The sequence below is a fragment of the Pseudopipra pipra genome, chromosome 3 (assembly GCF_036250125.1).
Source record: "Pseudopipra pipra isolate bDixPip1 chromosome 3, bDixPip1.hap1, whole genome shotgun sequence".
Classification (NCBI taxonomy): domain Eukaryota; kingdom Metazoa; phylum Chordata; class Aves; order Passeriformes; family Pipridae; genus Pseudopipra; species Pseudopipra pipra.
The window spans coordinates 95,732,654-95,745,173 of record NC_087551.1 but is presented as its reverse complement, the minus strand read 5'-3'; the positions used below and the strand labels follow the sequence as shown (position 1 = coordinate 95,745,173).

At 38.0% G+C, this 12,520-nt stretch overlaps 1 protein-coding gene across 23 annotated transcripts in view; it reads left to right on the top strand.

Annotated features, from left to right (window-relative positions):
• Window positions 1–12,520, top strand: part of DLGAP2 (DLG associated protein 2) — a 454,541-nt gene that overhangs the window by 422,034 nt on the left and 19,987 nt on the right. For all 23 annotated transcript variants that reach the window (XM_064650400.1, XM_064650418.1, XM_064650396.1 and 20 more), the window contains 2 exons: window positions 8,588–8,673; window positions 9,830–10,245. In XM_064650400.1, coding sequence (XP_064506470.1) covers window positions 8,588–8,673; window positions 9,830–10,245 — 502 coding nt within the window. The remainder of the gene's footprint in view (window positions 1–8,587; window positions 8,674–9,829; window positions 10,246–12,520) is intronic.

Genomic DNA, 12,520 nt, shown 5'->3' with positions numbered 1-12,520 from the left:
CTTAACAACAACTGTGGACAATTATATTTATTAGTGTTGGTGTCTTGATTTGATCACTCCTGATATTCCAGAAATTAATTCTGGAACTTTGATTACATCACTTGATCTTGTTTATTACTGCAGGTGATGACCAGTACTTTTCACTGGTCTCTGACCCATCTTTATATGTGCTGTGTTTAATAATATGTTCTTATCCACAAAAACAGCCATGCAATGATTTGCAGGAAGGCAGCAGATCTTCCATAGCAACTTGTCATCTGATGCTTGGCCTCTAATAGTGGTCCTCAGGTGCACACGTGGAAAAAGACAAATACTGTTTGCAACAGCAGGTCTTAGAAGGACAAGCTATTTGTTATCTTTTGAGAAGTACAAGCTGCTTGGTTGTACCATTTGGCATTAGATAAGATTATATTTGCAACAGTAGCCTGAGAACACATTCTAGTTGTTTAGGATTTTTTTCAGCAGTAAGTTTCAAACTTCACATTAGTGAAAAAATACATTTCTGCAGTATTTTTAAATAGGAAATGCATTTTGTTATATTACTATTGCCAGGTTTGTATGAAATGAAAACACAGTGTAGAACATTCTTATCACAAACTACACAAATAGAAATTTATGCACTCAAAATACACTTGAAGTATTTAATTTCTTTTAGTCTTCTGCGTCAAAGTACCTTGGAAAAGGATGTTTTTTATTTGCATATTTCCTTGATTGACTAAATAACTTGTTTTCTCATTAGCATTCCATGCCAGGGTAGTGCATTGAATTTGCATTTATTTGCATTAATTAATTTGCTATCAGGATGGTTAATTTGTGCGTTTCTTAATGTTTCATTCCTTTAACACATTGATGTGGGAATGCTTGCCAGCGGAGCTTCATAAGGAGCAGAAAGGCACAAAGATACGGAGTGACCAGCGATGCTGTGGAAATACTATGGACCCAGCCTAGGGCTCCCATGTCTTTGGTATATATGGTTTGTGTAGTGTGCATGTGGTGAATAGATGTCCCTTTAGAAAGTCCTGGCATACTTAGGCATGTGCCAGTAGGATTGGTATTCACATGCACGGAGAGCTCATGCTCCTTGGGAAGCACTGGACTTAGCATGAAGATCAGTAGCACTCTGTCTGCAGAGACAGAGAACAGCACAAATACAGTAGCCCATCTTACAGTAGGTTAGTCCTATCTCACATGGGAATTTTGAAAAAAAAAATTAAAAGAAAGCTTCAGAAACAAAGCTTTTCCAGCTGGTGGGCTTTGGGGATTTTTTTTGGTTTTGGTTTTGGTTTTTCATTATCATATTTAAATCAAAAGGAATATTGTCAGACATGTCAGTAGGCACTGGGAAAAAAATGTTGACTTCTAAATTCAAATGAAGTACAAAATACTGATTTTGAGATTAAAAATTTAGTCAGCAATATTAAGAATATATATATAAAGAATAAAACTCTTGTAACATTAGTAGCAATAAACGTCATATCTGTCTTCTGTCATGATAGCAAAAGACTAATCAAAGTATTTGAATTAAAATGGAAAGTAGAGATCATCAAGAGTAAAATAACCTCTATGTTAGAACGAAGTTGTTGCTAAGATATTTTCCAGGATTTTCCTTACTCTTTTGCCCACTCTGATATATATGCTAATGATTAACATTCAAAATCTGCTCTAGTTATAAACCATTTCATATTAATAGCATTTGGAATGTGAAATATATGAGAAAACATGTCAAGAAATTGTTCCTTATTTATTTCAAGTATTTTAAAATGTACAGTCTTCTGTCAGTCTTCTGAAACATGCAGTTTCTTCTCTATTTAAAAGACATCAAGGCTTCTCAAAATGAACAGAAACCCCATAAATGAATGAGATGGAAATGAATGTTCTAGGTGTGAAGGCTGATTCATGGTGGTATTTTTGGAGACAAACACTAATTGTAGTGTAGAGAATGGACTTTGTCATGACACTTCAAAATACCTAGTGGTTTTTTTATAATCTCCAGAATCTACATTAAACAAATCATTCTTATGAATCAAAGGCTGTATCCAGGAGGATTAGTGCAATAATTGGCCTGCTGAATTTTTTTGTGCCAAAAGGAGATCTTCTGGATAATACTTATATATATATTTAGTAACATTATTCATGTCAAATGGTAAAAACTTTGTTCCCAATATTCTTTAGTCTCAAACTGAAATTTCCCTTTAACACAAAGCATTTTTTACCCCCATGGCACAGGTACTCAGATGAGCACCTACATTTTCTTTGTGCTGTTTAGGTTATAACATCCTTGTCAGTGCTCTACTTCAGTGTATGCATATCCATCAAAAGAAATATTCTCATTGATTACACTGGGCTTTGGATCATAAATGATCCAAAGTTCTAGAAGCAAGTGTTGTTCATTGTCCTCCTAAAATGACTGTCAGATCGTGCTTTTGTGAGAGAAGTGTGTGAAGTCCTTGGCCTGGAGAAGTCAGTGAATATTTGTTGGTTCAGAGCAATTTGCTACTTAGCATTAATTGCACTAAAAAAGTTATGAGCGACCTCTACTCTGTGCATTAATTTCTTGCTACACTCTTATTTCAGTTTGACATGCATCCCACTTCTAAACTCTGGCATGTATTGTTTGCAAAAAAGTTTTCAACCTGTTGTATGATATTCTTGTGGTAATTAGCACTTGCTGTGCCATGCCATGTATTTGAGTAGTCCAGATGTTCTGTTGGGAAGTAGTGGAGCAGCAAAATCGAGCTCTGTGGTGAGGCACAAAAAATATCTCAAGCATGAAAGTGTAGGTTTATTTTAGTGGATTTCTAAAAATCGTTTTGAAAGAGTATACCCTTTTGGCCTGATAAAAGTATTCCATCACTTAAGGAAAGCAGTAGCAGTGAGTACTGTAGTTTTATTTGAAGTATTTTCCCTACTTTGAAGTCACTGCATACAAATGAGATTTCCCTCTACCTAAGAATGGTTATCTGAATTCACAATTACATGTACTTGATCTAATGTCAAATATAGTGTTTTCTACCCTTTTTTACTCTTGTTATCACTGAGAAGCCTATGCAAGAGAGGAAGGGTGAATTATTTCCCTTCCTGTATATCATCAGAGATTGTTTATTAAATTCTAATAATAGAATAAATTGGTTACATCAGTGAAAACCCATTGAGGGCACTGAAGTCACATAGGGAGAGATAGTGTGGCCTGAAGGACTCTTACTACTAATGTTTATGAGAGATAAGTGAAAGTCACCAGGTTAAAATCTGTTTTCTTATGCATTGAATATATTAACTTCAAGTCTCTCTTAGAGACAGTATGTATGGAAGCTTAGACTGGAATTTTTAAGACTGCAATACTATGTTACAGTGTCCATGTTTAAGTGCTTGTGTTTAAGAGCAGAATAATGCTATAATACAGAAATAAAGGTTGGTTTTAAATAATTAAAGTTATCAGCTAAAAAAGCATAGTAAATGCTTTGAAGGAATAATTTAGTTCACGCACCCTTTTCTAGAATGAGTGCCTATGAACAAACTAAAATTGATTATAACAAGAAAGTTATTTGCAATAGTGATTTGAATTTATTCAAATAATTTTGTGTTTGTATAATTTACCTGTAGATCATTTATTACCAAGGCAGTGCCAGTATCTGATAGTTAGTTTTCAAATTTTGAGCTGGATCGGACAGCAGTGACTGATCACAGAGGATTAATAGTATTGTCTGCTCCTTGAATTGGCAGAAAAGGACATGGAGGGGAGTGTTATGTCTTTGTGAAAGGTAAGACATAGAATCATGGAATCATAGAATATCTTGAGTTGAAAGGGACCTACAAGGATCATCGATAAAAGAAATAATCTCAAAATGCTCCATTACATATGATATTAATATTATAAGCCTTGTGGATATAACTCCATAAGACAACATTTTTCATGGGAAAAAAATGCTGATCTTTAAAGAACTTTAGCTCTTCATTTGCAATGAGAGAGGAAGATGATGTGCTGTATTAGATCTACTAATTTCTTCTGCTTTTGTCAGTGACTGGCTATTTTTTTTATTTCCTCTTCTGTGGGAGACTCCGTCATAATCACATAGAGATATAATTTTTCACATTATTTAGCTTTGCTGAGATTGGGCCAATTTGCAAATATTAAGGCTTTTAGAACCCATGCAAGTATTAAAAAAATAATGAATCAAGGAGAATAACAACAGATTTATTAAGACTTACTTGAGTTTCAAGAGCCACACAATCAAACCACATGTATTACTTTTTCTCCTCTGCTCATTTGAATCTAGGCTGGCCAATCCGATTAAAGAGATTCCTGCTGTTTTCTAGCAGGAGTCTTTATAATGTCTGTCATTCAGAAATGTAATTTATTTATTCATTTTTTTCTTTATGACTGCAAATTATTGTCTTATTTCCTGCTTTTACTTTTGTTGGCATTTGCTTCCATTTTCCATTTTGTTGGTTGTTACAATATTTGCAATCCTAGATTGCACACACGCACATACACACACAAAAATTGGCATTCACCTGCTGTTACAAGGCGCAGTGAGAAAATGAAAGCGTTAAAATATCAAGGCAATCATCAGGTCATTTAGTTAGTGTCAGTTCTGGCAAGTTGGAGGGAAGGATAGTTTGGCAAGGGTTTATATTTAGAGGTAAATAATATAATTTTTATTTTGATACCTGGGCCATCCTTTTTCTGATAATTTTGTTTTGAATAAAATTTTAGAGTGTATTACTTCATTTATACCTCTGAATTCTAGATGTCAATTGCATATTGAGTAAATTATTCAGGATTATATCTCTAGGTGAAATGCCAGCAAGAAAGCACTTGAAATCATATAGATGAAAAAGATTTTTTTCTCAATGTGTTGCATCAATGGAGAGATACCAGCCCATCCAAAATATAAAAGGTAAATCTGCCTCCACACATCAAAAGCAGAGTTCAAAAGAAGATCGGCTATTTACTACTAACCGAAATGATGTAGCTGGCAAAAACAGATACACTTTCGATATGCAATGCGGAAGAAGAGATTGTGTTGCAGGTCTGCCTGCTTTGTTCCAACATCAATTGGACAAATTGATGTTCTCCACAGAGACCTTTCCTTATTTATGTCTTTAGACCATTGTGTTTCCAACAGCACTATGTCTGAGCTGCTCAGACATCCTTGTGGAAACCACAAGTCTATTCTCTGTCAATTGACTGTTTCTCACCTCCCGAGTGTTACTAGCCATATGTTAGCCCCATGAGTATGATACTGTTGACCTTCCTTAATCTATTTCTGTGTTCAGAAATCTGGCCTCCACCTCATCCCCTAGGACTCAGTAGGTCCCAAGGAGCATAGTATGTAGAAATGGTCATCCTAAGGATATCGCTCTATGGAGGAAGTGCAGTGCTTTAGAAGGAACTGAAAGCAAAGACTGACATGTGTGGAGATATCAGCTTGGCTTCATCTGTCTGGCTTTGTCTCAGGTCAGAACTGGCACACAATGCCTGTCTTTCCATGCTGAGCCATGTGAGCAAGCAGGAGGCCCTGATAAATCCTGCTCTTTGGTGTCCCTGGAGCCATCTCTTCTCTAGGCTGAACAGCCCCAACTCTTTCAGCCTGTCTTCGTAGGAGAGATGCTCCAGCTCTCTGACCATCTTCGTGGCCTTCTCTAGACTAGCTCCAACAGGTCACTGTCCTTCTGTTGGGGTCCCCAGAGCTGGGAACAGCACTCCAGGTGGAGTCTCATAAGAGCTTCTTTTGATGCAACCCAGGATCCCATTGGCCTTCTGAACTGCAAGCACACTTTGCCAGTTCAGATTCAGTTTTTCAGCCAACAATACCCCCAAGTCCTCCTCAGGGCTGCTCTCAATGCACTCACTGATACTGTATCCATGTTCAGGATTACCCTTAGCCTTGTTTAACCTCTTGAGGTTGCATCAAGCCTGTCCAGGTCTGTCTGGATGGCATTCCTTCCCTCCAGCGTGTCAGCTGCACCCAACAACTTGTTGGCATCAGCAAACTTGCCTAGGGTTCACTCAATCCCACTGTCCATATCACTGTCAAAGATGTTAAATAATACTAGTCCCACTACAGACACCTGAGGGACACCCACCACTTCTTACATCGTGGTCTCCACCAGACACCTGGTTTCTCCACACAGACATTGAGCTACACCCTATGAGTGCAACCATCCAGCCAATTTCTTGTTCAGTGAGTCCACCCATCAAATCCATGTCTTTCCACTTGAGATACAAAGATGTTTTGTGAGACAGTATCAAGTGTTTTCCACCAGTCCAAGTAGATTACATTAGTCACCATTCCCTCATCCACCACTGCTGTAACCCTGCTGTAGAAGGCCACCAAATTTTTCAAACATGATTTGCCTTTAGTGAAGCCGTGCTGGCTGTCCAGCACAGTCCTAACTGTGGTCCACAACAATTCAGATTTACTGACATCAACTCTATCAGATAGCTGACTATGTCTTCTAAGTCTACAATGAAATCCCCTAATATTACCTAGTCACTACCAAGACTGGAAATGCTCAGGAGATCAGATTTCCTGTATCACTGTCATCTAGTTTAATAACCACTGCATTTTCTGAGCATAGGAAGATATCTTGATTTTGAGATCACAGTCTTAAGTATCCCTATGATGTCAATTTCCAAATTGCCAAATGCTTTCTGTTCTGTAAAACAGAAATACAGTCTCCTCCTCCAATAAGTGCTTGAGAGTGACTCTGTCGGAGATCAAGGGAACTTCTCCGGGTTTTTCTCAAGTGTTACGAGATGCATCCAGTATGGCTTGGAAGGCCATGGTGTCTGCTACATTGACAAAATCTTCTAGTCTTCTTATTTACAGGAGATGAAATCCCTATTTGAAGACATGCCTTTTCGTGGCATTATTTTTTGTAGTTTAAACTCAGTATATTCCTAAATTATATGTTTAAACTCAGACTGAGTGGCTGCTTTGGGGAATGAACCCCAGTCCCATAGCTCTTAGCAACAGTTTAGACTTCTTAATCACTCCAGATGGTTTCAACATCAAATGGCTTCCTCCAGAAAATGTTTCTTTGCCTCAGACATCATCTTTCTGCTAGTGCTCATACAGTCACACCCAAGAGCCACAGTCTAAGCATTTTGTGTTATCTGCTCTTATTCACTACCACATCATAGAATCACAAAATGGGTCAGGTTGGCAGGGTCCAAGTGAATATAGCCCGCTTCCATGCAGGTGCCAAGGTGGAAACAGATGACAGCATGCGCTGTCCCCTAGACCTTATGCAGAATAAATTGAATTACTGGGAGGTGTGTCTTTCCCTGACAGTTGCCCCAGTGATAGCCAGAGATTTTGGCAAACCTGTGCCTGATGCTACAGTTCAAGCATGCCATTAACATTTACTAGAGAGTTCTTGTACTTGCTGTTTTCATGAACATCTCCAAGACACACACAGGTAAATATGAACATGTACTAATTGCTGTCTGGTGTTCCCATCCATGTGAATGTACATGGAGCTATGGCTTAAAGATGGCAAGAGAAGTTACCAGCAACTGGCTGCTTCAAGAAATATAGTCCACATGTACACTCACTTCCCACCCTCCTTCTTCCTTGTCTCTACATCCTTTCAGAAACCCAGTGAGATTTGGACTGTGAGGCTGAGAGATAGCTGAAAAGACCATCAGGCTCTTTCCAGAGGTGCATGTGACTGCTGCAAGAGGAAAAGTTTTCTTGTGTGAATTCACACATGGAGTGTGCATATTGAAAAACTGGTTGCTGATATTATTTTTTTATTTAACAATGAAAATATCATTCAAAAGGAAAAGTCAATTCTGTTCTTTTTTTTCCCCTGCCTGTCCCTTGATTCAGTATAATTTCCATACTGCAGCACTCACTCTGTCTGTGTCGAAGACTTGGGGGTGGTGTGGTGTTGGTGAGTGTTATATAAAATCCCACAGAAACTTGCAAAAGCAATGTGGTCTCAGTTATGAAGAAAATTCTACTGTGAATATATCTTGGTAAGCATATTTCAGATGGGAGTACTATAAAAAGTGCATAAATTACTTGCTTGATATAGCATTTTCAGGACTATGTTATTAAGGAAGGTGAGACTGGGCATTCTACTGTATCCCTTACATCATTTAATGGTTTTATATTTGCCAATACAGTTGTCAATAAAATTTCATAGCACCATTTCTTTTTATCACTTGCAAGCTTATGGGGCTACTTGAGATTTTATTTTATTTTTTAAATCAAGGAGTATAATGAGATTTGTTTATAATAATATAAAAAGAGGCTGTCCTGTGAATTCCTCATTCTAAGAACAGCTCTTCCAGACCAAGCTTACTTCCTGATTCCACCAAACTGTGTAATTGCATCTGCTTAGGTTTGAAATAGGGAATTATATGGCAGAACAGAAGTACTTGTGCAAAGCTTTAATAAGACAGCGCACCAAAGCAATGATGCCAGGCTGAATACTTATTACATTTATCTTACTGTGCTAGGTGTTTCTTAGTGGTAAGAGATTAAATATATAATTAATTTTGAATGAGTGTGTGTAGAAATAGTGCTAAGTTGTCAGTGCTAACTCTGCAGATGTATCTTTTATGTTGAATTAGGTGGAAACAGCAACTGACTCAGACACTGAAAGCAGAGGCCTACGGGAATACCACTCTGTTGGAATACAAGTGGAAGATGAAAAACGGTAATTCAAGCATGTAGAAAAATCTGTAGTCTTTTGTAACACAACACACATTTGTAAACAGAGTTAATAACAAGCGTCTGGCAAGTGCTGCTCCTAAATAATTCACAAAGCCAAATTTATATGCATGCTTGTCATTTGGTAAAATTTGTAGAGATTACATAGCAGTTGCTTCATATTTAGCTAAATTTCCAGGTTTTAATTGGAAGGAAGGAAGTGAAAGTATTAAATTGAACTAGTGGCTTAATATAATTTCATTATTGGCAGAACAAATACGAGGTGCTGTATATTGGAACAGTCTTCCTTCAATAGGACGACTCCTCATGCTGATCCAGGCTTTCCCCATCGACACAAGGAGATATACCGGTTAGGATGTAATCCATGATACCTTTTTCCTAAATTAGAATCAGTTTTTACACTTATTCAGTCCTCTAGTTTTGTAAAGATGCTGGCCCATCTACTGACCCACAGGTTATCCCTGGTAGGCACTGCTTGTCAAGTGCTGGACTGAGACCATTATCTCATTTCACGGCAGCTGTCAGACAGTATCTGGTTGCTAATTGCCTTTTGCTGTCATTGACTAGAAGTAATTTGAGACAATAGGCTTCAGATGTGAAAAGATTTCACAAATAATCTCTGCTTCTCTAACTTTTTAACACAAAGCTTTTCTAAAATGTCATTATTTGGTATCATATAAGAGTAGAAAAGCAACCTTTAATGGGCACCCTATAAGCCAAAAAAAACCCCAACCCACAGTCTTAAACCTGCTGCTACTATTTTTCTTTTATTATAGGATTCTCAAAAGTCCTAAGTTAGCAGATTTTCAGATTTTATCTAACTGAAATTCTTAACATTTGAAATTTTTTTAATATATGTACTTTACAGACATCTATCAGGAAGTTCTAGTTCTGCTAGTTATTTCCAGTTCATTTACTAATGATACATGTTATTTTGTAGTATGAGAATAAATCAATATTTACTTCCAGAGATAATTTGAATTATTTTCCTTTGTATCCTTGCTCAGATTAATGACGCCACTATGCATTTTGTTTTTCCTCTCTGTTGCTACTCACTGTCCTATTTCAGAGATATGCCTCTGTATTATCACATATGTTATCTATATGTCTTAATCTCTTTTCTTTCTTCCCTGTTCACCAAGGCACGGACGATTCAAGCGCTCAAACAGTGTAACAGCAGCTGTCCAGGCTGACCTGGAACTGGAGGGTTTTCCAGGACACATCACCATGGAAGACAAGGGACTTCAGTTTGGCTCGTCATTCCAGCAGCACTCAGAGCCCAGTACACCCACCCAGTATAGTGCAGTGAGAACTGTACGGACACAGGGACTGTTCAGTTACAGAGAAGATTATAGGACCCCAGTTGACACAACAAACCTTCCACCACCAGAACCCTGGCTGGAGCCAGCCATTGAGACAGTAGAGACTGGTCGAATGTCACCTTGTCGACGGGATGGATCTTGGTTTATGAAGTTACTACATACTGAAACTAAGAGAATGGAAGGATGGTGCAAAGAAATGGAAAGAGAAGCAGAAGAAAATGATCTTTCTGAAGAAAGTAAGAACAATTTTTTTATAGAAGTCTGCTAAAATAAGAAATATGTTAGGATAAAGCTGTGAGCTTTGGTTTTCCTTTACTCATACTGTAGGACCAAAGACTCTCTACAGAACCATAAGGTATAACACTATCCTGCAACTGACTGCACAAGACAGCATTTCCCAGAGTAAGGTTTTGTGGAAGTATTTAAAGACCCAACTTTAGAGTCAAGCGCAGGATCGAAGTCTGGTATTAGATACAGCTCAAATGCTGCAATAGCTCCATCCATAGCTCCAACTCTGACACATCCTTTACACTCACTTGTATGGCTCCAGCGCTTGACCCTTTGCCAGAGCACACAGGGTGGTCCTATGTGAGCATTGGTTCACCCTTTTCCTGAAACCTGCAATTTTAACTCTTATTAATGAATAGCCATTTTAAAAATGTTTCTATTCCTTTACAGGCACTTCAGCCTGTTGGAAGAACAGAAAGTAGTAGGCAAGAACAATAGTTAAAGCACTTCTGCAGTTACACAGGCATATGCATTATTAGAAAATTCAGTTGTATTTTCTTATTATAATTTTGTCAAGAATCATTATTATTCTCCCGTGTCCCGTAGACTCCTTGAAAGGAGTGATGGGTTAAAGTGAAAAATAATGTAGACTATTTTGGAACAAGATCCAAGCCAGCACTAATGATAGTAATATATCAAAGTGGTCCTAGCACTCACTAGCCAACTCCCTGTGACTCCCTTTGAGGTCAATTATCCTTGTTCTTCAGGCTCAGTTTTATAAATATTTCAATCCCTGACAAGCTGAATTATTGTCTCAGCTGAGCTTTTCTCAGATCACAAATTAGTTCATATTAAGCTTTCTTACTAGCATCTTTCCCTGCCCTCCCTCCACATACTCTTTCCTGGTCATCTTCTTTCCCCCTCAATGAGTTCTTGCTATGATCTACCCCCAAGTCTTGAGACAGGCCAGCATGGTGACTAAAAGGCCAAATTTTATTTCTTGTGCTGACCTTTTCAAAATAAATAATATCTATGTATTTACATCATCTTTTTTTTATTTTACAGTCATTTTTCTACACTATATTGTGTCCAAGTCTGCCAAGTAACAACATAGGATTTGGCGAGGGGTGGGGGGTGGGGTGTAAGACTGTTTTTCCTTCCTTCAGCCTCTGGTGCTTTCTGGACTGTAGGTTTTGTTCTTATTTTCATCATGGCAGAGCTGAGCTGAGAATTTTCCCCTTGCATTGATACTGTGAAGACTTTAATACCCTCCTAGGGGTTTGCAAAGTGTAAATAATGAAATATTTTTATTTGATTAGCCCATGTGAGAATTTCCAAGCCTTCTTTCATAACAGTTATTTCTCACTACATTTTACCACATCTTATTTTTCAATTCTCCAAATTTTCACACTGCTGAATACTGACATTTCACTGCCATGTTGTAAGAATCCCTAAGCACCTGCTTCCCAGATCACCTGTTACTGATGTAGGGACATCAGTGCTTCTGATCTGAAGCAGAAGTTCAAAGAGCAAGATTTTGATCTCTTTGGAAAGAGTAAAATTATTTAGAGTGCAAAGGGGAGAAACACACAGGCAATTAGCCCCTCTCTTTCCCTAGGATGCCAATGAGGCATCAGCAGGCAAGAGCTGGACTTCTCCTATCTCTTCTCTCTGCAAGCTCTTCCTTGTGCACAGCCCTAGTCAAATCTGCAGCCATATGAAATGAACAGGGGAAACACACTCACATCAGTACTCCTCACTGGGAGACACAGAGAGGCAGTTAGCAGTGTTATTCCTTGGAATATGAAACTGTGTACTACATGAGGAAAACTTTGAGGAGCTGACTTTAGCTGAATACCTGTTCTCAGGTGCAGAACCACCCTCCTTCCCACCATGTGAAGTTATACTTTTTGACTCCAGAAATACTCTGAAACACCTTGTTGCATGGTGAATTGGCAATCAGGGAAGTAGTTTTCTGTAAATTGTACAAAGGACATGAAGACAAAATGCACTTCAGTAATTTTTATTAATATTTGGAGTTAATGACACCCTTTTAACTTGGAATATTTCAGTCAGAAAACAAAATGTAATATCAGGATTTTGTTTCCCCATCTGTAGAGGAACTCTAATCTGTAAGAGAAAAAAGAGGGGAAAAAAAAGAAAAAGAGCAATTCCCTGATAGAGAGTTGATAAAACACAACTGAAATGGACCTTTGAAATCCCTTTATCAAACTAACAAAAATGGGTTAATTACTTGCATTTGGGGGAACATTTTGGCCTCCC